At 44.5% G+C, this 27,107-nt stretch overlaps 2 protein-coding genes across 3 annotated transcripts; one reads left to right on the forward strand and one right to left on the reverse strand.

Annotated features, from left to right (window-relative positions):
* The first annotated feature begins 1,507 nt into the window (after positions 1-1,507).
* Positions 1,508-14,411, forward strand: CYS1 (cystin 1). Its single transcript, XM_054977516.1, has 3 exons — positions 1,508-2,063; positions 9,684-9,736; positions 12,896-14,411. Exons 1-3 carry the CDS (start codon positions 1,755-1,757, stop codon positions 12,990-12,992), a joined length of 459 nt encoding a protein of 152 aa, XP_054833491.1. The 5' UTR covers positions 1,508-1,754; the 3' UTR covers positions 12,993-14,411.
* Positions 14,412-15,676: 1,265 nt separating this feature from the next.
* Positions 15,677-25,441, reverse strand: KLF11 (KLF transcription factor 11). 2 transcript variants are annotated; one of them, XM_054977499.1, is made up of 4 exons: positions 25,297-25,441; positions 22,134-22,394; positions 19,720-20,695; positions 15,677-18,970 (listed from the first exon to the last, which is right to left on the reverse strand). In XM_054977499.1, the coding sequence occupies exons 1-4, from the start codon at positions 25,339-25,341 to the stop codon at positions 18,675-18,677; spliced, it is 1,578 nt and encodes a 525-aa protein (XP_054833474.1). In that variant the 5' UTR covers positions 25,342-25,441; the 3' UTR covers positions 15,677-18,674. The 2 variants fall into 2 exon arrangements, with proteins under 2 accessions (XP_054833474.1, XP_054833479.1); XM_054977504.1 differs by lacking the exon at positions 22,134-22,394.
* Positions 25,442-27,107: the final 1,666 nt, after the last annotated feature.

Consider the following 27,107-nt stretch of genomic DNA (forward strand, 5'->3'; position numbering starts at 1 on the left):
ACATCGTTCTCCTGTCCTCTATTTTATCCTTACAACAGGCTTGTGAGGCCGGCTGGACAGACAGACAGACAGACATTGGAAGTTCCAGACAGTCCTGCCCAGTTGCTCCTTCTAACAGTTAAGTGGCTAGCTACCATACCAGTAATGCCAATACCAGGGTGGGGAATTCCTGAAGATCTGGGGGCAGAACCTGAGGAAGGGGGAGATTGGGTAGGGGGGGAGTTAAGTAGGGGGTGCGACGCCATAGAATCCACCCTCTGAAGTTGCCATTTCTTTCATGGGAGCTGCTGTCTGTAATCTGGAGATAATTTTTAATCACAACAGAACTCCAGGCCCCACCTAGAGGTTGGCAACTGTATACCATTCTGTTCACAAAGCAGCAAAACTAGGCCTGCCACATACAAAGAACTTCCCAGATATGTGGACAGATGTGATGCTGTAAAGAAACCAAAAAAAAGGGGGGGGGGAGATAATCTGATGGGGACCTAGCATGCCCACTAGATTTGAGAGTCAAGGTGGGATGGAAATATATATATATATATGAGAGAAGGAAGAATAAACTTTCTCAATTCCTTAAGGGAGGGGGTACCCTGGGTACATGTATATGTGTGCTCCAAATTACTCCTCCCTTCTGCAATTCCCGCTCCTTTTTGCTATTATAATTTCTAAAATGAGAGATGCCAGCTGTGTGCCATGAACTCACGTGCCTCTTTGACTACACCTGCAGCTGAAATGTGTGGTTCTGTCCATAGTCATAAACGGAATGCTCTCTGTTCATGCTCCAAAGCCATTCTCTTGTGCAACACTTCACATACCAGGGCTGAGTAAGCACTACCACTGAAATGAAGCAGTGGGTACTAAGTCAGGCTCAAAATTACAACCCAATTCTTCATGGTTGTTGTGGATTTTCCAGGCTGTATAACCGTGGTCTTGGCATTGTAGTTCCTGACGTTTCGCCAGCAGCTATACAGCCCGGAAAATCCACAACCATTGTTCTCCGGCTATGAAAGCCTTCGACAATACACCAATTCTTCGTGTTTCTTAAATTCAACAAGACCTACTCCCAGGTAAGTGTATGTAGGCTCACAGCCATCCCAGACCCTGTCTAACTTAATCCTCTCTCATAAATATTATTAACAGGAAAGCTGGCAATATTTAAAGACATTAAATAACCCGACTGCTATGCTGCTTTCAAAGGAAATAGATTTTGAAGCAGAAAAGAAAGACTGGAGAAAAGCTAAACTTTCCTTGCCTGAGTTGTGGTTTCCATTCCTTTTAATACTTTCCACTTGGCGTCAGTTCGGGATCTGTTTATTTTGTCATGGTTTCTCCTCACCAGAATTCACCACAGATCTGACCTGCAAGCGCGGCCATTTGGCATTTCCTCGTTTTAAAATTATGTATTTATTCAAGGCTATTTTTGAAAGCGGACTCATTCCGAGGGGAAAGGTTACACCCATTTGGTTTCTTTCAAGGCCAAATTCTTGGGATGGAAGGGAGGGGGGAATCCAACTTCAGCTTCTTTCTTGAACGTGCTGGGCACAGCCAGTGCAGGGTGAAGCCGCGTTTGGTCGCCTTAACGAGCGCGGGGGGAGACTCTTCATTCTGTAGGCAAGACATTTTTCCAAAAGAGGCAGAGGGCAAGGAACCAGGCTCCCGCCCTCTCCCGCCACCGCCTGCCCAGCAACAGGGGCTCTGGAATCCAGGAGGCGGCTGCGGCAGTTCCCGCACCTTCCAGCTCGCCCTCGGCCGGCATGGGCACAGGCAGCAGCAGCTGCACCCCTGCCCGGCCCTGGAGGAGAGCGCGGTGGGGCAGCCGGAGCGGCACCGTCCCCGGCGGGCAGAGCCCAGCAGAAGCGCGGGAGAGGGCCAGGTGCAGCCCGGCGCCCGCGCAGAGCCCTCTGCAGCCGCTAGGGGAGCCGGACTCGGACTCGGAGCTGCTGGACCAAGTGCTGGCGGAGTGTGACGCCGACGGGCCGCCGCAGCTGCCCCTGGCGCCTCGCCACTTCTCCGCCGGCCCGGCAGGGGGCGGCCAAGGGGACCAAGCCCAAGGGGGCCGGCAGGTAAGCAAAGCTCGAGGAAAGGGGGCGCCCTGGAGCAGAGAGAGAGGCCGGCGTTGGACCTACCTAGAAGCCCCCCGCCTGGTTTGGTAATCCTCCCCGGCTAAAGTGCGGCTGCAGTTGGCTGTTGCGAACTTGCAGGGGTTCATTTGCAATTTCTTGCTGTAGCGCCGTGACAAACCGTGGTCCGTGCCACATCTAATGATGTGGCAGTGTAGCCTTGGAGGGCCCTGGCCTGGTGAATTATTCCTGCAGCGCAACAGTAGCACCCAACGACATGCACTCCGGAGACCAAACTACATGTCTGATTCTCCCCCTTTTTTCACAGATCAGTTTTTCTGACCTTGCCCGATCTGTCAATTTAATTGTTAAATGTTATTAATTAACATCTAATTGTTTAAATGTTGCTAATTAACCAAGCCTGGTACTTGCAACCAAAATTGCTTTTTTGCTGTTGAAGCTACTGTAAGGGTCCAGTCCATTTTCTCTTTAGATAAAAGTAACTACCCCTGGATAAAATGTTTTTATTTATTTTGTTATTGTTTTTTGAGATTGATATAGCCCAGTCAGCTGTTTCCAAACTAGACTTATACATTTGCACATCTGCAGCATGTGTTAAAAAAATGACATTCAATATAAGGATTATCCAGAGTTTATGGAAAGACATTTTGCACATTCTCAGAGAGCCACTTTATTTGTTTGTTAGTTTACTTGCTCCGTTTATACCTTGCCTTTCTCTCCTATGGGAATCCAAAGGATCATACATCCTTCTCCTTACTCCATTTTATCCTCACAGAAACCCTGTGAGGTAGGTTAAGCTGAGGGCCGAAGTAGACGTGACCACCAGAAGGGCAGTGCCACCATTGTAAAGTCACCTAAAAGTGCCATGAGGACCTGATCTCCCTGCACCTTGTAATTTATGCATAAACCATCTCTGAAGCCTTCGGTGCATCAGGAAAGCAAAACCCATTACAGCAAAAAAGAGACTTATTGGAATCTCGGGTCTGTCATTACCCTCAGTATAATGTACCTCACAGGGCTGTTGCAAGGATAAAAGGAAGGAAGAACCTGCTTTGGGCCCTTGTTGGGGAGAAAAAAAAGACATAATCACAGTGCAGTCGTGGCGCCTAAACTTCTGTTGATTATAAAGAGTTTGCAAAGCAGTCGCGAATGTTTCATGCAGCCATGCTAAGCTGCACATTCTGAATTTTCAGAGGAGGGGCATGCAAAAGAGTAACAGCCAATCTGCATTACATTTCTACAAAACAATTTTATGTTCTTTAAATATACATGTTGTTAGCTGTTCTTTATTACTTCTGTATGTCCCTTTTTGTTATTAAAAAAAACTGGAATAACTTAAACTTGTTCAGCACCTGAACAGCTTTATATTTTAACAACAGCAGATAGTACAGTAGTCATGACTGAACAGAAGTTGCATCTGCTAACCAGCTGGCTTAGTGTTGTTTTTAGAAACTTCCTTGGAGGCCAGCTAGATTTTGTCATTTGTTATGGCTGTAATGGAACATATTTTTCCATGATGAATGCTAGCGTGCCAGAGATTTCTCTGAGACAGTATCAAGAAAGCCTCACAGTGTGGTCCTATGCTGGAGTAACTCTGCATAGGATCACACTGTAAATCGAGGTTTCTCAAATCAGATTACCAGCCCAACATGGAAGTAAGTCCCATTGAGTTTAATGGTACTAACTCCCAAGTAAATCTGCACAGGATTATAGCCGCAGGGAACAAGCCTGAAGAGTTCTACTCAGAATTAAACCCCATTTTATTCATTGGGACTTCCAGGAAAGGGCTCTTGGAATTGTTGCCTTAATGTGGCCTCCAAGGCATGGTTTGTTCCATTGGCTTGTATGGGATATGACTGTAATAATAACAGTAATGCTAACAGTGAGCTTGTATACTTCCCTTCTGGGCAGATTAGTGTCCACTCGGAGTGGTGAACAAAGTCAGCATTATCATTATCGCCACAATACAACTGGGGAGCTGGGACTAAGAGGAATGGCTTACCCAAGGCCACCTGCAGAGCTCTTGGCAAGTTGGCAGCCGTGGGAGTTGAACCAGCAGAGTGATTATTTGTAAACCCACCACTATGCTACAGCAGCTATACTGGGCTGTCTCATGAGTTTGTGGCTCTAGCTGCATCTACTGCTGAGAAAAGTTATATCAGTAGTCTAGCCCTAACCAGTTCATCCATATGAACTGGTTTATGAGTTACCACAACCTGTGTCAAGAACTGCTGCACACAATAGGGCTCCAAAATCCGAGTCTTACAGTATGAATACATGCTGCATAAAGAGCTGTAGCTGATCAGGGGTATCTTGTGCCTCTCTCAAACATGCTTATCAGCCTTATATTTTTTTTTTTCGTGTACACACACAATAAAAATGCATGAAGACACTCCAGTTCATTTGTCACCCCCCACCCCCAAATAGTGGCTTGGATCTACTAGAGTTTTCTGTGGGTGAATGGACTAGAATGGAGACAATGGAGATAGAACATGATTGTTATGTATTGACTTAGCATCTGTCTGAGCTAAGGCTCCTGAAGTCTTCATTACTATTGGTTGTTTCCTGCTGGCAGCAGCCAATCAGTGCTGTATAATAAAGACTAATCACTGTACTGTAAATAAGTTACTTTGTATATAGTTAATGAGGATTCTAGTTATGTGTGCCTATTGGTTGTTGCTTGAAAAAGGGGTGTGGCTTGTACGTATATTGTTGGCTCCTATTGAGCCTGTCTTCAGTCTGTCTGCTTCCAGTCTTCAATAAAGCTGTTACTATGAGCTGGAATCTCAATACTTAATAATGATGTTCTAGCGTCCTCTCTCCCACTGGATCCCAAAGTACCCCTAAATGCTGCTCTGGGTAGGGTGGCTTTTTGGCCTATTGCAGGAGGGGTGAAATGAGAAGGTCTAGTTCTATAGGCAGAAATACTTCCTCCCATGGAAACGGCTGTGGTGGACACAAGCCAGTCTGCTGTAATTTTTATGGGTCCCATTCCTCAGCCAACCGGTCCCATCAAACCAAATGGCCTCAGTCTATAACCAAATGATTCTAAAGTGATGGGATTAAAATTCATCAGTGGGGTCAAACCAGGACTCAGTTACCAAGATGCAAATCAGTGCTATTGGTAACAGAAGGAACAGAGACGGATTGACTTGCAAGTAAGCTCAGAATAACTTGGCTTGACTTGCAAGTAAGTCAGAGGTGCGGGAATTGATTTCCAAATAAGCTCAGTACTCATTGCATTGCTGAGTCCCTGGTACTGCCAAGATGCCATTGCATCAGTGCTACTTTTACGCTATGGCCAGCCCTAATTCATCTTGTTTATGGATTATCACTAAATCAATGTGATTCTTCTCTCAGAGAATTTGATACAGTCAATATCCCACTGCCCCTTGCAAAACTTAAACTTCTTGTGGGTTAGAGACTTTGTGTTTCTTACAGTAAATTAAAAAAATCTGGTGAGTTCAGGCTGAATGAGTACTCTTGGTACATGCCCAAATTTTATCTTGCTTTTCCTCATTTGCTGGTAGAGGACAATAGTCGTTGTGCCTAAAACAAGCTCCTTTTACCCGATAAAAGCATAAAATCCACATATGAACCATAACATTCTAAGTGGTAAAGCAGGCTTGTAAATAGCCACATGCCTGGCCTCCTGCGATGAATTAGAATGGTTTGCAGAAGATCAGTTTTCCTATCCTGAGAAAGTTAATTCACATAAGTAACAGATGCACTGTCCAGACTAGCCATGTAAGCTGAAATTGCCATTATTTGTCCACTCTGTTGGAATGGAGTGCTATGATTCACTCACTCCGTTGGCATATCAGTATCACTGGCAACAACCGGGAGACGAAAATGTCCTCCCTCCTTAACAGAAACTTAGTGGAAATCCTTGCAGATACTCTGAATTCACAGCCCCTTCTAACTTTTGTTGTAAATAGCATATTTTCTTCCCTGGCAAGCCTAAACAATTATAATGACTGAGAATCGGTGAAGAAAAGTCCAGGGCATCTGGAGTACATTTGGCACCACACTAGACCTTGTGAACTCTAGATTTAAGGCTGGTGGGGTGTGGGATGGAAGAATTACCAGAGGATATTATTTCCCTCTAAGTCTTAAAGAGCTTCACTTTCCCCTTTCCACACATTAAACTTCTGTTGTACTCTCCCTCCTGCCACCTGTTTTTTATGCCTTTCTCTATGCATGAATGCCAGGAGAGATGCTTCGATAACAGGATGTAATTAATTAGCCTGAAAACAACAAAACAGAAGGAAAATACAGAAAAAGTGGGTCTTTTGACAAAAAGGGCTTATTTATTTAATTTATAGCCTGCCTTTCTCACAGACTCCAAGCAGATTACACAGGGTAAAACAATGAAACAAATAGCACAAGACAGCTAATAAGCAATGCAACAAGACTAGGATTACAAAATTAGAAATAATACAAAAAAGGTTCAGACATGATATGTCAAACAATGCAGAATATGGAATTACGGAAGAGATAAGAGCAGGATAGTACATACAATAAACATAATACAAGCCATAAACCATTGTATATATGTCCAAGGCCATAAAGGGCTTTTGTACGTGATAACTTCTGAGTGGACGTCTAATAGGCATGTGTCAGAGGATATAGGGCTAGGTTAAGTGCCGCAATAAACCCCAGTTTTTATTGTAGCTTCAGCCAAAAGCAGAACCACAATTATTCTGCAATGTGGAACAGCCCTCATCCGGAGAGTCCTATAAATAGGTATGAGCAGGCAAGCTAATAAAAATGTACATGGGCTATAAATTTTTTGCAGCCTTATTTGCTAGTCTGTGGTAATATTTAATGTATTCCTGAATTCTAGTATAAAAACAGTATTTTGTAGGGGGGCGGTGATTTTAGTGTTAAGGGATTGTCAATAAGCCTATGTGGAATAGTGCCACCTCATGGCACTGTTTTTTCATTCAGCTTTAGACTGTATAAAATGTTGCATTAGAACAAATTCAGACGGATGGCTTCTGGTTTCATGTGACTATAAGTTTAAAAGCTGAGAATCAAAGGCAGAGATATCTCCCGCACAAGCCCCACTGAAGTGAATGAAAGGGACGCAACAGCATCCTGGTGCTCAATGTACTATGGATGTGATAATACACATGTGTGGGCCAGTACAGATGTACACTGGGGCCTCTTAACTGCTGTTAAGAGCACTTATTTGCACAAATGGGAGGGCAAGTGTTTAAGGGGGGGGGGAATGGCACAAATAGAAATGGTGCAGATGGAATGGTGTGACCTGGGAGAAGATGTGCCTCAGTGGCAGAGCATCTGCTTGGCATGATCTTAGGTTCAATCCCTGGCATCTCCACCTAAATGGGCAAAGCAGTGGGTGAAGTGAAAGATCTGAGATGCTGCCAGTCAAATTTGACAGTACTAACCTTGATAGTCCAAAGTAGAGATGGGCACAAACCGAAATACGAACCAAAATTCGTGACGAACCAGGCCAGTTCGTGGTTCTTGAACAGTGGTTCGTCGTCCCATTTTTGATGAACCACCATGAACTTTAGGCTGGTTTGTTTGGTTCGTTTTTTGGTTCATCACTGCCGACAGCCTTGCGCCAATCAATGAGTTTCCTAGGCGACAGGGGATGGACTTCCTGCAGACTTTCTGTTGACCCGGAAATGGTGATTTGCTGGACCGGACGTGGCATTTTCATGAACCAAAAACGAACCAATTCATGAAATGGGGCAGGTTTGTGAAAGTTCGTGGTTCGTGAAACGTGATGAACCACATGGTTCTTTTTTTCTGGTTTGTGCCCATCTCTAGTCCAAAGTTCTGACTCCATATAAAGCAGCTTCCAGCGTTCATGTAGTCAACACGCACCATCAAATGAGATGTAGATTGGATTGAAGCACTTCAGCTTATAATTGTAAGATTGTATTTTTGAATATTTCTCTGCATTAAAAACTACCTGCATGTAGAAAACCAGCACAGCAAGGAATAAGCTGAGCCACACCCTTTCTCTGATTGCCACAAACAGCAAACTTTAGCTGTAGATTTTTTGTGTGTTTTATTTTATGTTGCTGTCTTCAGTTGCCATTCTAAATTTGATTAAATTATTCAACGCCTCATTTCAAAAAACATCTTTCCTCTGTTGGTAGTCAGAAACCTGTTTACTAGTATATGAGATGAGGAATTTTCTTTCATAGCTGTCATTCTCCACTGTGAAACCAGAAGCTCTTCCTAGTCAAGAGTGCTGTGAATCACTATTGATCGTGAGCAGGGCTTTTTTTCAGCTGGAACGCGGTGGAATGGAGTTCCAGAACCTCTTGAAAATGGTCACATGGCTGGTGGCCCCGCCCCCTGATCTCCAGACAGAGGGGAGTTTAGATTGCCTTCCACGGTGGGCAATCTAAGCTCCCTTCTGTCTGGAGATCAGGGGGTGGGGCCACCAGCCATGTGACCATTTTCTCCAAGGGCAACCCACTGAGTTCCACCATCTCTTTTCCCAGAAAAAAAAGCCCTGATCGTGAGCAACGGTGTCTCCTTTTTGCTTCTGCCTTACCTGGGCTGGCATCATTGCTGCTGATCTCTCACCCAGAACACACTTTCTTCCATAGAACATCAAGCTTTGTGAACTTGAAGGCTTGCTCATTTCTTTGTAACTTTTTATTTGATCCTGATACACAGCAATTATTGCTCTCTTTCCTTCCTTTGAAATTGTTAAATAAATTTATCAATTCTAGCCACAGAGTTGAAAATCATGATTGCATTCACTAAAGTTAAGCAGCTGAAGTGACTGCAGGTCTGCATTATCCTATATATGTGATAAATAAATCGTTATGTAGGCCCCAAAACCTAATTAAAGAAGTCCATGTTTGGGCCGTTAGCAGAATCTATTGTTTGACATAGGAAGCATGATTATAGGTGGCTGTGAGCTCGTTCTGCTGGCTGGTTTGTGTGCTGGAATGAAAATAATAAATCATAACATTTTCTTTATATTTAGAAAAGAAATGAGAGTTCTTTGTTGTAGGAACTCCATATTCTGATAGGAAAGGAGGAGAGACAGATGCTAACTACCTATCTAGTCTAAGGATGGGCATTGATGCCAAGACAAGTCCTGCATCCATGTTACCATGATAGAGGGAGGAGGTGTTGCCTGGAACAAAGTCAGGAAGAGAAGTAAGAGGGAGGAAGTCAGGAGGAGGAAATCCTGAGAATAGCAATCTACATATCAAAGGACAGTCAGAACAGTAAACTGAGTGCCCTGACCTCTCTATCTTCTAACCCTTTGGTTTGTCCCCCTGTGATACCTGAGGAAAGGGACAACACTGAATCCTCCTCTTCCAGCAGTATGTATGTGCTGTCAAGTTGTAACCGACTTATGGTGGCCCAGCAAGGGGATTTCAAGGCAAGTAAGAAGCAGAGTTGGTTTGTCATTGCCATCCTCTGCAGAGTCTTCCTTGGTGGTCCCCTATCCAAATACTCATCCTGCTTAGCTTCTGAGATCTGATGAGATGGGGCTATACCATACCATTCCTCATCTCCCTGCACTATACCAGCAAAGGTACATCTCAATGTAATTGTAACAAAGTACCTAATTCTACCATGTTCATTCATTTCCAGATGTTATTAACGAGAGCCACCCCAGCTTTGGAGAACAATAACTTCTCCAACAAGTAAGTTACTTTAATTCACGTGACAATAACTTCATGAGTGGGTGGGCCATCGCTCAGGTGCTTTGTGAGAAATTACACTGCTTATGTGAATGCACTTTGGTCTATTGTTTAGCTTGGTATTAGGTTTTCACACCATATTACAAGTGTCGATTTAGGAAAGATTCTTGGAGAGAGCAGGAGTTTGGTGACCAGTACATTTGAGTGGAGATTTTTTTATAACTGTTGGAGAAGCCGATTTACTGCGGGACAGTCTGAGGGAGATTGACTTTAATGAGAATATTTAAAATAAAGGTGTTGAATAGCAGGATTTGAGACCAGTGGTACCTTAGAGACCCATAAGATTGTCAGGATATAAGATCCAGGGGAGTTAGCCGTGTTAGACTGTAGTTGCAAAATAGTAAAGAATCCAGCAGCACCTTTAAGACTAACCAACTTTATTGTAGCAGAAGCCACATCCTCCAATTTGCAGGATCTGAGCAAGTCTGTTAAAGAGAGGACATTTTGGAAGTCTTTCATTCATAGGGTTGCCATAGGTTGGAGACGACTTGATGGCACACAACACATACACACAAGCTTTCAAGAACCACAGTTTGAAACACTTCACTTTGAAACACTTCGAAACACACAGTCTTGAAACACTTCATCTGACAAAGAGAACTGTGGTTCTCGAAAGCTTATGCCTCAATAAAGTTGGTTAGTCTTAAAGGTGCTACTAGACTCTTTACTATTTCAGGGTATAAGCTTTTGAGAGTCAGAGGTCTCTTCTTCAGATATGGGTGGTGAATAGTTTCCCCAAAGGAAGTACATTCATGTTTGAAAAGGGCTTGGAGATATTAAAATCTGCTTGATAAATGGGTACCTATGAAACACTGGGCAGACGGTTTATATTGGTGGATTGTCGAAGGCTTTCACGGCCGGAGAACGATGGTTGTTGTGGGTTTTCCGGGCTGTATTGCCGTGAACCACAGCCCGGAAAACCCACAACAACCATCGGTTTATATTGGGTTGGGTACTAAAAGCCATGGAGTTCGACACATGGGATAGAGCTGTCCCGTGTTTCTCTTGCCAGCTTTAGCCCCATAACCCCCCTATAGACTAGAGTACCTTCAGAATCCTCTTGGGGGATAGTGATAGAGCTCAGCTGCAGGGGGAAATGGCCAAAACTCTCACAAACACCCCCCCCCACACAACCGGAAGTACCTTCTGCTTGCAGAAACACTTCAGACCCCACCCTATATTTTGTAATATCAGATTTTATTTACTTAAAGCATTTATTATCTGCCTTTCCTCCAATAAAAAGTGTTTACTTTTTTGTAATATCAAGGCAGCTTACGAAGTAAAATGCACCAACCTTCCATTTTGAAATATAAGGTTTTGTTTTCGTTTGGAAAATTTAGACATTGGCCCTTTTCACACTACATACCTGCTTCTGGGACATCGCGAAACGTAGCGCAAAAACCGCAGAAGTTAGCATAAACCTACGTTTATGATGTTGAAGGTGCAGTTTTCTTCTTCTTCTCCTCCTCCTTCTTTTTTGTATTTGAAAACATAGTACTTTGCCAGGTAACATTGTATCTTTACGCTTACTTAGATGAGAACTTTAAAAGGCTAGTGCGGTGGCACATTGGCAGGAGTTGACCAAAGAATTGCGGTATACGTAGACAAGTTTCTGTCCTTTGCAATGGAAATAGGAGCAGAGATGGTTCTTGCGCACAATTCATTTGGAAACTGACTCTTCAGTTGTCAGCTATCCTAGATCACTGATGTATGTCAAAATATCATTGTTGGTGGTCAGTATAACTGTGTTTTTTCCAGTTCTGTATGGCTAGTGGGCAATAATAAAGACTGGCTGATTAGTGCTGTACAGACACGCGCACTGCTGCACTCATCACAAGGAAACACTCATTTAGCTCAGAACCTGAGCAGTCTCCCATGGGAGGGGGTATTTTGTCTCTTCATCCCCATGCAGTATATAAGAATTTGAAACAAGGGAAGAGTAAAGTTGGGGTTAGGAATACATTCCTAATACTATTTTTACTTCCCATTCAAGAATGCTATAAAGAAGGTCAGTTTCCCGTTTTTGTGGAGCGATGCTCAACTGTCTCAGCGTTCTTTATCTTCTAACAACAAACAAGCTTACTCCTTGTCAGGCCATTTTTTCCTTTCCTTAAAAAAAAAAGGAACAAACTAATATTTTTCTGTATGCTCGATGAGATTCTGGACTATGCAGGGACACCCCTGTTTACCTTGTGGGTGACTCTGTTCCCCTGTGGCTAAGTACGTTCACTGTTAGATATTTGGTGAAATCATGCTGGTAAGTCTTTCTTCCACCCCCTTTTTTTGCTATGTGTTGCAGCCTTCCTGGTGGTTACATAAGGGAATGGACTGAAGCTTGAAATCCATGTCAAGCTTTTTCAGTACAGGCCAGTTTGTTTTGTTCAGAGTGCTCTTAGGAACAGCTTTAATGAAATTTAATGAAAGATGTTCCTTCTAAAATTTAATTTAATCCTGCTATTTTTTCCCCTTTAGACTTCCAGAACAGGTTGTATCTCTTCTTAGGCTGTGGTTCAGTGATAGAGCATCTGTTTTACATGCAGAAGGTTCCCAGTTCAATCCCTGGCACCTCCAGTTAAAAGGATCAGATTGTAGGTGACATGAAAGAACCTCACCTGTGACCCTGGAGAGCCACAGCCGGTCAGGGTAGACAGAACTGACACTGATAGACCCATTGTCTCAATCCTTGTAAGGCAGCTTCATGCGTCCCAATATGCATGATGTTTTTTGCAGTGCTCACGGCCAACAAGTTGATCAGTTTCCACAAGAGCGTATGAGAATTCCTGCCATAGCTCAATGGCAAAGCATGCAGAAGGTCAGTCTCTAACTGCTCAAATTAAAAGCATCTCAATAGGGGAAGACACTTTAGTAGAGGAGCCATCACTCAGCAGTAGAACATCTACTGCGCATACAGAAGATTCCAAGTACTATCACTGGATGCTCCAATGAAACCACAATGGGTACCAGATACTGGGGAAGGAATCACCTCCGCTTGAGACCCCAGAGAACTTCTGCCATCCTGAATGAGACAGCATTGTGCTTGACAAACCAAAACAATCTGATTCGAAATGTTCCTTTTCTGCTGATTATGCTTTGTTCCTGCAGCCTCCTGCTCCAGAAAGCTGAGGAGAAGTCCAAGACATCCTATGACTATTATGAAGAGGAGATGATGGCAGCGATCGAACAAGAATATGGCCGCTGAAGCCCCTCACTGTACCCAAACAAATCTGAACGGTTTGCTACTGTTGCGAGATAAGTGTTCTAAGAAACACTCCAAGTTTGATCAAACTGGGGGAAGTGGGGTAACCGATCAGACTGAACGAGAAGGAATGCACCAAGAAACCTTCATCTTAGTTTTACCAGCAGAGGATTTGAAAACTTACTTCAAAAGTGGGCTGCCTTATCTTTTGGGGTGAGGGGGATACTAATGTTGACCCTTCAGCCTTAAACACTGACCTGCATTCTGAAACACTGAAAAGCGTTATTTCCATCAGACATTTGCCTGTTTTATTTATTTTTTATTTTACTTTATATCCTGCTTTTCTCCCCAATTGAGATTCAAAGTGATTTACATCATTCTCTTCTCCTCATCATTCTCTTCTCCTCACAACAATCCTGTAAGGTAGATTAGACTGAGAATATGTAATTGACTCAGTCATCCAGCAAGCTGCCATGGGAGAGTGGGGATTCAAACCTCAGTCTCCCAAATTCTAGTCTGACCCTCTAACCACTACACCACACTTTCTCTGTATAGTTATAAACTCTTACTTGACTAGTAGAACTGATCAATAAGGGAAATCAACCCTCCATCATCACAAAGGGCTGGCCTAGACATCCAGTTTCAATGATCAGGATATTTGAGTAGGAAAAAAGCAGGTAGTATTTCATCCCCATTCAGGCATAGAGAAAGCCACGCAGCCTCCACACACTAAACACAATTGCAATTGAAGTATTACATCTAATATCACAGTTTATTACATCTAATCGCACAGAAAAGACCTGGCAGGGATTTTCCTTTCTGAGAGCATCCCCACCCCCATCCCCAGCAGGCAGCTTTGAAGAGTGTAAGAAAGGCTAAAGCCTCCAAAGCAAAGTCCTTCCATTCACAAGATTCCTTTTCCAAAAAGTCTTGAATAACTGTCAGATGCCCAGTCTTCTTAGGGCACTGGTGCCCATCATATCGTTGAGATGTATTTAAACCCTGTTTTAGTAGTTTTCACAGTATTACATTGAACCACCAAAGTAGAGCTGGTAGTAAAGTTGACTCTTTGGAGCTGCCTGTTCTCTCTCTGATGTTTCTTAGTCTTTAATGTTATGAATAAAAGTACCTTCCCATATTCAGGTGCTCTGGCTTGATGTAAGATTGCGAATTCCACATGCAAACCCCATGCCGAATCACTTGGTTATATGGGAGGAACGTGTATAGGAAAGGTTGGGGGAAATAAAACTGCACCCAGTCTTAAATTCCATTTTCCTGGAACAGTTATTACAAAAGGACCCTTTTGAGAAATGCAAACAAGAAGTCACAGGGGCTCCCTTCTCCCCTGAAGGGATTGGTGGAGGAAGGAAATGGTGGATGGTGCCAGAGGTCCCTGACCAATATAGTATGCCACACATAGGAGGGGCTAAACCTTTTCTCCATACATCCCCCCCCCCCTCGGCCAATGATACCGCACTGTAGAGGAGACCACCTGGTAACTCAACTTCATACTGGGCCTAGCCAAGCTGTTCTCTGTCCCTTCATGATGTTCTGCCCTCACAGGATCAAGTTCAGTTTTCCTTCCTCCTCTGTTCCTTTAACTGGTCCTCAGCTGTTCCTAACATTCTAAGCCTCCCACAGCCTATTCAGTCATCCTCCACCCACACCCAGTTTAAAATAATGCCCAACTACCCTCCATTCCATTAGGACAGTGACAGGCGCAGTTCTCATTTTGAATGTTGGTTACTTTACAAAGTTGTATTTTTCTGAATACCTAGAGTTTACTGGAAAATTGGAGAAAAGATGCGGCTTAGCGGTAGAGCATCTGCTTTGAACGCAGCGGGTCCCGTGTTCAGTCCCCAACATCTCCAGTTAAAAGGACCAGGCAAGTAGGTGAGATCCTGGAGAGCCTCTGGGGCCAATCTAAATAGACAGTATTGACTTAAATAGACCAATATGGCTGGTTCATGAGAATGGAGAAACCTCCTCTGTAAGTGGCCCAGTTTTACTTATCATAATTCCAAGTGGCCATTTTACTAGAAGGCATAAGTGCAATAAACATTGAACAAAAACAAAGCAACAAACCATTTATATAAAATATTAGGCACAATATATTTACTACACTGAACATAATTTTCCATAGTCTTAAAATTGGAGATAGTTAATAATCAGGACACTTTCGGAAAACAGTGACATCTGGCTCTCAATACATAAAAAGGAAATTTGTTGATTTCAGGTTAACTTCTTTTCAGCAGTGAACTTTTGACCGCATACTGCACAGAGGGGGGGAAAAAGAGCAGGGATAGTGACTTCAATCTCACGCTGTGGCAATCTGGTTATACTAGGCTTGCCAGCCAGCCCTCCACCTGGGGCAAGGCACCCCTTGCCCCCACCTACTTCCACCCAACCAGCAGGGGCATGGCTCGAAAAAACGGTGCACACATTCTCCGGAGACTTCTCAGTGATATCACTTCCAGTTTAAAATGCAAGTGACGGGCTCAGAGGGGTCAAATTGGCCCAAACGTGTTTGGGGGTCAATTTGGCCCTGCTGAGCCCCCTTTGCTTCTGTTTTAAACTGGAAGTGATGTCACAGAGGACTCTGAAGTGCACACACAAATGAGAAGGAACCCTCCCACCTGCCTGGCACCCCGTATGCCCCGTTTTGAAGGTAAGGGGGGTGGCAAGCCCTAGGTTATACACACCGCATTTATGCCATTTACATTTACCTCTTCACAAGTTCTTTAGCGTCACTCAACACTGAATGAGTGTTCAATTGACTAAGCATAAGAAGGAAAATCATTATGCCTACTGACTTGTTCTATATGAGTGTTATCCCACAGTTGTGCTGGCTCTAAAAGTTCACATTTAAAAAAAAATAACTGTAAATAGAAATAAAGGCAATACACATATACTGAAGTGCCGTTTTTATAGCCTACTTATGTTTAACTCAGGCTTGCATAATATCTGACCCACCAGCTGTGTATAACCACCAGCTGACTAGGGGCTCAGGAAGGTTCCTGGTTTTGCTACCCAAGTGGGGTGGTTTCCAAGCACGTGGTGGGCCACAATGCACAGTCTGCGGCTGCACTGGGCCTGGTGGAGCACAAGGTACACAGGCCTGGTTGAACATCCTTTCCAAGGAATCCCATTTACAATATTTGAAACAGAAATACATGCCAAGATTCTAATCAACTTAAGACAATGCTTAATTCATATACCTATAATTCTTTTAAAAGAGGGTGGGGAAAAGAGAGAAAATGGCTGTTTCTGTTATGGTGAAAATGAGGTTCTTCAAACTCAAGAATAAGGAAATCGGCAGCTACATGTTTAGGACAAACATGGAATCGTTGCAAATTCACAAACTCAGGATATTACCAGTAGGGCGACCAATTATTTTTCCTTTTCTAGGAAAGTAAAGTATGAAGATGAGGTGAGGGGGGAAATATTTTCTTCCTAAATCTCTGCAGATCAAAAACTGCTGTTAGAGGCATAGCAGCAAGGCCAGTAAAAACACCAGCAAGCCTAAACACCAGCTTTGTATACCATTATTCCAGAACAGAATGTGCTAGTATAAACTTTTTAAGCATCTGTGGTTCCAGGTTACAATTCTCCTACCATTTATATCCCAGTGTATTTTCATTTAACTCTCATTGTCTCAGATGGACACCAAGTTAATAGATGGATGCAACTTTGGCTTCAAATGAAGTATCTGATGTTGCATCCCCCCGCCGGTCCTTTCACACCATTTTCTTAACTCTCATTTGAGAGGGCAGCTCAATGGTCCACACATTCCAAAATTCAGTTTTTCAATCACGCTTCCCTAAAAACAATTAAGAAATAAGATCTACAAATTGGCAATCTTGCATTTCATTTTACAGTGGAGAAAGAGCACACATGATATGATCAGATATAAGGTGGTTTGGTTACGAAGCTAAGAACTTTTTGCACCACTTCTGAGAGAGATAAATTGCTGTTATAGAACAGTTTATTATGAGGGCTTGCAGCATTTTATAGGGATTATAAATCCCTCACATTTTAAAGCAGAAGTATTATCCCCCCACCCCTGCCAAAAGCACCAACAGTGTAATCCTATGCAGTGACTCCAAGTGTGTACCTCTGCTTAGGACTGCACTGTAAATGTCTCATTTTGCGGTACTCGTCATCCATGGAATATTCACGTGAAGATTCTTTGAACTCTTTGCACTGAGCGATGTTCACTTAATCTATGTGTCAAGATGAAAATGCGGTCGTTTCAGCTTTTATTTTAAATCATAGGTCATTATGATTGCTGCTCATATAGTTGGGTTTTTCCATTAACCATCTTTATGTTTTTTTCTAGTATCTGGGGGGCACAGTTCTGCCAAACGAACACTTTTACATCCTGCTTCGTGTCTGCTCAGTTAGCCTACTGAGATACAAAATTGTTGAGCAGAATTGTGCTCTTATGACAGACATGTAGCTATCTTAAGCTAGCTGAACTGAGCTAAGATTAGAAGGCACTTCCACCTTACAATTTATGTACGGGGGAAGGAAAGGGCTCCAACAAGCCATTCCTTTGTTCAAAATATAAAGCAAATATTAATAATCTGGTGCAGTATACATATCCAATCAGACCTGCAAAATGCAAGCTTACCACCAGAACTCTGGACTTTGAGTTGAAGAGCTTTTTAAGAGCACCATGAGGGGCCCAATTCTGGTTGGGTGTGCTGCAGTCTGGCACCATTGGGGGCTGGAAAAAAATGGCAGAAAGGCAACGCAAAAGCCCCTCCTCCCTCTGTACCATAGTGGTCCCAACAACGGCTCCTCTAGCTTGGCCCTTAGCCTCCGAAAGCCATGGGGGGGGGGGGTCACATGCTGTTTTACTCAAAAAAAGCCTGTCTCCTATGAGCTCCATACAGCTGCTGACACATTTAAAAGGTTCTTTCCCCATATGCTTGTGGATATTGGCCGACGGACTAACTGTCTTGTGGCATGCACAAAACAATACTCAAAAGTTTTTAAGTGAGATGCTGGCTGTATGGAGCTGCCATGTGGCATGGTAGCAGTGCTGCACACACAGTCTGTGTTGTATCTAAATTGTTCCTGAGCTAGCCTCATGCATTCATCATCCATACAAGACCGACACATTGCTCTCCAGACAAGGGAAACAATGCCTATGCTTTAAAATGTCACATGGCAGGCAATCCTTAAGTGGATTCGGGTGCTAGACTTGCAGTTCAGACACGGGCAGCATGAGAACATCATTGTTCAATAGTTTGGATCACGTTCAACAGAAAAAGCCATTTCCCCATATATATTTTGTACAGACAAATGTGTATAAATGTTTTTCTTTTTTTAAAAAATCACCCTGTTTCACTTTACATTGACCACTATTACTCAAATTCAGGTACGTTTTCCGAAAAGACAATCCAATGCCAAGATTTTTTTCTCCAAAAAGTTTTGATTTCCTGAAGTGCTGGTGAATGCTCCGAAGCTTCATTGAAAAGAAAAAGACAAGGGAGGGGAGGAAGGAATCCTCAACATTTAAATAAGGCTTAAGCTGAAGAGGGAAATAGGCAGAGAATACAAAACATTACAGTTTTTTTCCCCCTCCCCACTACAAAATAAAGTAACCATGAATAGACATTAGGAAATCAGTCAAAGCTGCTTTGAGCCAACCAGGTGTCTTTTGCACAAACAGGTCTATTAACCAGAAGAGAGCATAGGCAGGAGCATGCTCAAGGCACCCTCGCTTCTAGGTTTCTCCACTGTTGCAATTCTGTTCAGTTTGCCAACTTCCGTCTGCCAGCTGGGTACCTTCTTGGTCGTCATGTGGCGGCGAGCGTGCTTCGTCAAGTGATCACTGCGCATGAAGCGGCGGTCACAGACCGGGCAAGCAAATTTCTTCTCTCCTGTGTGTGTTCTGCGGTGGCGAGAAAGTTCATCGGAGCGAGCAAACTTTTTATCACAACCTTCCCAGCTACACGTGAAAGGTTTTTCTCCTGGAAAGAAAGGGAAGAAGAAAGAAACAGGAAATCAAGTACAAGACAGCTGGTTTTATCAAGAAGACTAAGGCTCAGATCTTGCCAAATGTCTCTGCCAATGGAAGGAATTCACCAGCGGAGCAGGACCTCCGAGGCCTCCCAAAATGCCTCCCAAAATGCTGTGTGTGGGGAACAGCACAAGAGGGTAATCAGTGGAAAATGCCCCCCACTGGAATAATTCTTGGGATCCAACAATACACAATGCAATATGAATCGTTTTGATGGAACCCAAGTTCTTCTAAGTTAAATGAAGCTACTGTCCCACACGCACTTCCCATCCAAGTCAGGACGTAAAAACAAGTATCTCTGTAGAAAAAGACAGCTTCCTTTGTTTTCCTGCATGTCTCAAAGAGATGCTTTTTGACAAGAAACTTAACCTTTACAATTAAAAAGCAGGTCCATCTGCTCCTCCATCATCAATGGTTTTCTGTCCCCATGAAGTCACCCTTTTGCTTCATCCTATTCCTCCAAAATTACAGCAAACATCACTTCCATTTGCTGTACATGCCTTATTCTCGCTTAAAATTAACCAAGCTCAAGCCCACTTAGCCATAATGACTGAAACCCTCTTTGTGTTCCCAAAGAACGACGACTCTGCTGCAAAAGAAGACAAACCCTCCTTGCACATTACCAACATCTCGATATTCACTTGCGTTACCAGACAATACTTAAAATAACATAGCACACTTACTCTCTTCCATACCTACCAGTGTGAGTACGGAGGTGGGCTTTGAGATGAGAGCTTTTGAAGTAGGTTTTTCTGCAGCCTGGGAAGTTGCAAACGTAATTTCTCCTCCGAGAAAAGTCTATTAAAGGTGCACTGGTTTGACCCGAGGCAATGAAAACTGGTGCGGGAGCCAGGGGCAATAGTTTGGTGTTCCCAACAGACAGCACAGTTTGTGGGCACGGTGGTGCCTGAGCAACAGCCGCCTGCGGAAGAACCAACATAACAGTCCCCTGAGGCATAGAAGGTCCCATTAAAACAGGATGGGAAATTGGGGCTGCATGGGGTAAGATGGGTTTGACCGCTGTCGCCGTCTGAGTAGAGGGCTTTAGAAAGGCAGGAACCATACCTCTTTGTCTGTCCAAGGGGATCATTTGGCAGATCACCTGGGGATTTGAAAGTGGGGTAGGTAGAAGTGGAGTGCTCTTTTGCTGTATATCCTTTCCACAGTTCTTTGGGAAAGAACTCTCTGGCATTTCCTGCCCTTTTCTTGTGGGGCTACAACTTGACCTGTGTAAACAAGATTCCTGTACTGGTGAAGGGTCATAATCTAAGGTGTCACCAACATCAGAATCCTGTAAAACTCTCCAGCGTCTCTGGTCTCGTGCCTCATGCTGATCCATGGAATGGCTGTTGGGCGATACTGCTTCCACTTTCTCTTGCACGGTAGGAATGCGGGAGTAAGCAAAACTGTCCCCTGTGTGACGGATCACGCTGGTGGCCATGGCCCTACAGAGCTGAGGAGCAGGCTGATCAGCCCTTGCTGGCTTCTGGCTGGACTGCCTCTCATCATTTAGGGCAGATGGCTGGGTTGCAGCAGGAGCACAGCCTGGAGGAGCAATGAGGCAGGCAGGTGCATTAGCCATGATAGTCCTTGGTTTCGAATAGGTGACTTGGGAAGACAGCAAGGCTGATGTGGACGGCTCAGTAAAATCTGGACTGTATGGCGGAGTCATACACTAGACATTGAAAATGAAGGAAAGATGTTACAGAGGCAGAATACTAAGATCAAAGCACTACTACTAGGTGTGATCACTCTTATTCCTGGCTGTTAGTGTCACTCAGGCAGGAGACCTAGATCTCATCAGATCTCAGAAGCTAAGCAGGGTCAGCCTTGGTTAGTAATTGGATGGGAGACCTCCAACAAAGACCAGGGTTTCAGAGGCAGGCAATGGCAAGCCACCTCTGTTAGTCTCTTGCCATAAAAGCCCCACTAGGGGTCACCATGAGTCAACTATGACTTGAGGGAAGGATTTCATTTTTTTCAGGCATCCAAACTCCATGTTTGTTTTGTCCTGTTCTCACAGTAGTTTTTTCCCAAAAACTAGAATTGTGAAACAGCTTTATTTTTCTTCAGAGATATCAATAAGGTTAGTTATTCACATAGCAAGCAGGAAGTATCCCATCCCTAATACTATTGTTTCACTTCCTTCTCAAGTTATTTACAGCTTTCACAAAGAATTTTGACATAAAAATAAAACCCATTTATTTCAACAAAGCTCATTTCCAAGTTAAGTATGCTTTAGGATTATGCAATTACAACGTCTTTTCCTTTATTCCTTCTCCAATGATCTGTTGAAAGTTCATGCCTGTATTAGTACAACCACAATGTTACTGGGTTAAAGCATGATAAAATGTTCATACTATCACCAAACTTTACATTCAGTGTTCTCTTACGAATTTCTCATAATTGTATGTATTTTCTTTAAGAAAAAGACTCTAATTGCTTTCATTTATACAACACTAAGGTAGATTGCCACAACAGAAATAACTATGTAAAACTAAACAGAGCTATACCTTCCAAACCCATTAAAGTCACTGTTTAGGAGTTACATTGTTAGTTATCAATTTAAATTGAACTTGTTATAATATGCTCTGGATGTTATACACTGAAAAATCTATTACTATATTCCAAGGTTCATCTTTTACATTAGAACCACAAGCCAGGACAGACTTAAGAAGGCACTTTATTTCACTGGGTTTATGCACACCTAGTTCTGCACTGGATTGTGGTCAATACGCAAAGATAAACTGAAGACAGAACTACAGTTTCACTGCATAGTTAGCTTGCCAAAACAAAACTGGACAATCCAATTCAACCACTTTGGAAACACGCGTAATAATAACCGATCAAACTAATCAGGTTTCTCCAAGTTACAATTTTAAATGCAGGTGAAAAGAGCACTTCAGCGTAGTTTTTCATTACCTGGAAATCAAACAATCGTGATGCAATAAAAGAAAGCAATCTGGAGTGTGCTCTTATGTAAACGGAAATTTTTGTCTAAATGGGTTGGGGCGGGGGAGGTATGGCCAATATTAGATGAAACACAATGCTTCCAACTGCTTCTTACACAATCATAAAGACATATATATCTATATATGTTTTGATATCCTTACCAGTGTGGATAAAAAGTTATAATCCTTGGGCAACTCAGACGGAAGTTCAGTGTGCATTGCAAAATCACCTGAATCCGATACAGGTGTAAGAGGTCTTATCTTTAATAGGTCACTTTTCTGTGATCTTTGACCCCAGGAACTCATACAAACAAGTGCCTCAACAGCTTCTATGTCATTCTGTTCCAAAGTGCTACAGGTGGACCTTTCACTGTCATGACGCTGTCGCTCACGTATGGATTCATAGATGTCCACAATGTCAACCTAGACAAATGCACATCATGGTTTGTTAAGTCGGTAAGCTAACAGATGTCCAAACGTACCACAATACATCAACGCCTTGCTCCAGGCTAAAGAGATCTTCATGCATAAGCAAGCTCCTATGCGCACATCATTTCCCAGATAAATGAGATGTGCATTTCAATATGCTTCTCCATGCACTTGCTTGTGCAACTAAGGAAACATTAGCACCTTGTTTACATACAGGAAGAACCGAATCAGAGCACAGATACCCAAAGAAAAGTCTGGTCACCAGCTTCAGTATTCTGTAGAAAAACTGCTTCCTTCTGGTTGTACAATGAAATATGAAAGAACATACAGCTTGTTGGAAAGGGTTCAATGAGACATACAGCACTGTTCAAAATCACAACAGTTATTTAGCCCCCTACCTTTGTTTAGTGATCATTTGTTACATATTCACAAATGGCCACCCAATGTGAAAATTAAGGATGCTTAAAATCCAGAGACATCAGACTGTTTTTATGCATTGGACCAAGGCCACTACATCTACAGCAACTGCTTTTGTACCGTATCACGCAGCTTTGGTCACTCCTATCCCATTTTGTCAGTTATAACATGACTCCAAGCACACAGGATTGAACTCCATTTCACACCCAGAACTACAGAAGCCTGGAACCACTAGGAAAGTGGAATCAGCCCTTGGAGAGCAATCCTCATAATCCCTACAAGAGATCACATATTAAGATCAACTAGCTGTCCCCAGATTACCATAATGAGATACCATGTCACACACTTCCATGCAAAACCTAGCTGCACACAAGTAAATCCAGTTGTAACCAATAAGGCTTCCAAAGGCTGCCAGTCACAATTATTTGATTATAGATAGGACCTACATGTTGGTCCCACAGTTATTTGCTTCATAATAAAGACAGGCACTGTTTTCCCACAAAGTCAAACTATGATAAAATTTAATATCTACCTAATAATTTGGTAGCACATGCTGATATACATTTAAATGGACAGGTTCTGGAAAGCTGGAGGAAGTTACTCAGCACTCTTGAAACTGATCTAATGAATGAAGAGTTTTGTTATTGCTTATTATTTAATTCAGCAAGTCATCAAAAATACCAACTAGGAGAGGATTGCTTGTTAAGAAATCAAAATGTTTTCCTGTCAAAGACCCTGGAACGGAAACATTTAAGCAAAAAAGCAAGATTTGGGTCCAATAGCACCTTAAAGACCATCTAGATTTCCAGGTTAGGAGCTTTCAAAAGCAGGAGCTCACACCCTGGAAATCTAGTCGATCTTTAAGGTGCTACTGGACCCAAATCTTGATCTTCTACTACAGACCAACAGGGCTACCCACCTGAAACTATTTAATAAAAAGAAGGTTTGGACATTGGTTGCAAGTTTATTACCATTACTTTTCCTTTGGGGCAAAAAAGCCCAGCAACCTGCAACCAGCATTTTATACCAAAAAAAGGGTGACCAATCAGGAGAGAGAAACATCCCCAACCCTCTCCGTATTGGCTTACTTTTAACTGAAATCGTTTTTCTCTGAGGTGAAAATGAAAGCTTCGGCTTCGGAGAAAGGGGGTTGGATTTCAGGAGCCTGGGCGGGCCCTGCAGGCAGACTCTGCCCGGCTGCCTGTCCTTAAATCACCTCGTCCCACCCAGGCTCTGCAGAGGGAAGCCGGCGCGCAGCCCCAGAAGCCACTGCAGGAACCTGCAGCGGCGGCGGCTCCAGAAACGGGGGCTGGGAGCTGCGCGCCGCTCTTTCCAGCGGGAGGGTCTCCCTCCCCGTCCCCTCTCCTTTTCCCGCAAGAGCAAATCAGGAGCGCACGGGAAGAGGCGGCTGGGCGCTATTCCGGGGCTCGACGTGGACTGGCTGGGCGGCGCCGAGGCTCCACCTTCGGCAGGGAGGGGAGGGAAGGGGGCTTTCCGCCCGCCGCACGGGACCCCGAGCAGCCGCCCACTCCAGAGACAGCGGCGGGGGTGGAAGGGGGCCGCGACGGCGCGCAGCAAAACAGCCTGGGGGTGGGGGCAGCGGGGGCCGCAGGGCTGGAGGCGCAGGGGGAAAGCGAGAGCTGCATTGAGGCGGGAGGGGGGCAACTTTCTTTTTAAAAGGAGAAGTTGGCGAAGCAGGAGGCCCTCCCCAGCTGGGGAAGCTCCATCCCCCCACTCCCAGCCTTTCGGGCCGTTGACAGTTGCCGGGCGCAACCGCCGGGCTTAGCTTCATGGCACTTGCCAGGCAACTGCGGGGTGCAAAGCCCGCGCAGCTGGGGGCGCTATTGGGGGGGGGGGGGGGTAAAGACCAAGCAAGGCTGCGGCTCTTCGCGCACAAACAAGTTCCATCGCCTCGGGCGGAAGCGACTCTGGAGAGGCACGAGCGGCAGGTCCCCCAGGCATCCTTCCCGCGCTCCCTCGAGCGCCAGAAACAAGAAGGCAAATCCATGCAAGCGCAGCACCCAAACTGCCGGCGCAATCCTAAAAAGAATTACTTCAGTCTAAGCCCATTAGATTTAGACTGGAATCAGTGGGCTTAGACTGGGGTCATTCTGCTCAGGATTGCACTGTATGTGCATGAACTGGGCTACTCAACCACGACCCAGGTGGCCCAGGGAAGGGCTTAGAAGGGACTGCCTTTGTCTGAAGCCTCCTGCCCGGGTAAGCAGGTAAAGGGAACGCTCAAGCATCGAAATCACCCATCACCTGAGCATCGTGGCAACCCACGCGAAAAAATAAAATGCAGGTTTGGGTTTTTTGCAAAAAGGAAAGGAAGCTCCCGTCAAGTATCTTGCAGCCTGGAAAGTGATGGGGGGGGGGAGACGGAGAGCCAGCCAGCCTCTCTCTCCCTCAGGAGGTGGCAAGAGAGCGCGGCGCTGGAGCCCCTGCCCACCTTCCCCGAGCATCAAGTGGTACTCACCGCGGGGGCATCTCCCATCTCGTCGGCGCAGGGCGAGGGATGCATGGGGCAAGCAGCCGCGATGTGACAAAGCCAGCGAGAGCCAGCTCCGCCCCCGCCCTCGCTTTATCTCTCCCTTTCCTCCCACTCCTCCTTTGGAAGGGGAGGCGAGCAGCCAAAACACAGAAGGAAACGCACCAAAACACTCCATCCAGCTAAGCAGCTGGAGGGAGGGAGGGGGGAGAGGCTCCTCGCCCAATCACAGCCCGCGCTACCTCTCGGCCAGCCAATCAGCTCCCTCGGGCGGCGTGACTGCCTCGTGTTCGCTGGGCGGACGGCAGGAAAGGCCCCTCGTGGGTGCGTTTCGTGGCGGCGGCCGCCAAGTCTGCGAGCCGCACCGCCCCCTGGAAACTAGGGGAAAGGTCGATGCGAGGAGAAGAGAGGGGCGGGGCCGAGCGAGAGGGCGGGGAGGCCTCGTCAGGGAGCGGCCGCCAGCCAGGGAATGCCCGCGCGCATGAAAGAGAGAGAGAGAGAGACGCTGCGAAGGAGGGGGCGTGGCCACGAAGGGCTGACATCACCGCCCGCGCCCCGCTCGGCCTCAGCAACAGCGTCGAGGCCGCTCCTGCCCGCCCCGCCTTGAGCGCGCCAAGGAGCCTTCAGCGGGCGAACGCGAGCGAGCCTTTTTTCCCCCGTTTCTCTGAAAGAGTCTGGCTGCTTCAGGGATATTTTCCAGGCCCCCTTCGCGCCCAATTTCCCCTTTAATCTCGCTCCAGTTAAATAATACATTGGTGATTCGTTGAGAGAAACTGGTTTTTTTAAACGAGGGGGGCACAGGAGGCTGGAAAGAAACATCGCTTCTTTCTGTTAAAAATGTGGCGTTTGTCTAAATCTTGAACTTAGTAGAGGAAGATGCAGACCCAAAAGTTAATATCCTAGGGAGGAAGGAGTATCAAGGGGTTCTGGAAGGATACTGATAAACACGAGCGTTGTGACTCTAAAAACTAACTACCAGCGCACTCACTGAAGAGAGTTACTCTAGTCCTTAAGCCCTTTGATTTCAATGGACTTAAGACTGGAGTAACACTTAGGATCGCTCTGAATATTTCGTTTCGCATCTGGTGAAATCAGGTCTTGTGCTTTCATTAGATCTTGTTCATTGGACGAATGTGCATAATTACTTCAGAAACACCTTTCAAACCAGAATAAAACTGCTCCTGTTACTTCTATTTAGTTTGTCGCTGCAGACTTCCGTGACACATTGTCTGGAATTATCTTTTATAATAACTGGGGTGGGGGGACTTACACGAGAGAGACCTGTTGTGAATCATCCACATGTGAACCCTGTCAAAGGGACTGGAAATACAATATTAATCCTTACTAACACATCCTAGCTTTGAATGTTAGAGGGTGACCATCCAGAGAAAAATACCAAGTAGGGCTTTAAAAAAAGAAAAGGTCTGGGTTTTAAAGAATGAACTTTTTCTCTATCTTTGTGAAGACAAAGTTTTCACAACTGTCCCTGGTATTGCCGCTTTTGTTGACTTCTACTAACCAATGTCTGATATAGAGGTGTTTGGGTACAGTCCAATGGTATATGCTGAAATATTTATATGGATACTGAGTCCCAAATGTTCAAAATCCACCAAAATTATCCAAAATTAACCCCAAACAGGCAATAAGAAATCCCAAAAGAATCTCCTCAAAGTGAAGCAATTAGTTGGATTCAGCCATGATTTGCCAGCACAAGAAACATGGATTTTTGCCATGGTTTCATCTCCTCCCTCACTCCCAGCAGTTTTGTCCCCTAGAAACTTGATACACAAGAGTCCTAG

This window comes from Eublepharis macularius, chromosome 1, assembly GCF_028583425.1.
Source record: "Eublepharis macularius isolate TG4126 chromosome 1, MPM_Emac_v1.0, whole genome shotgun sequence".
In the NCBI taxonomy this organism is placed as follows: Eukaryota; Metazoa; Chordata; class Lepidosauria; order Squamata; family Eublepharidae; genus Eublepharis; species Eublepharis macularius.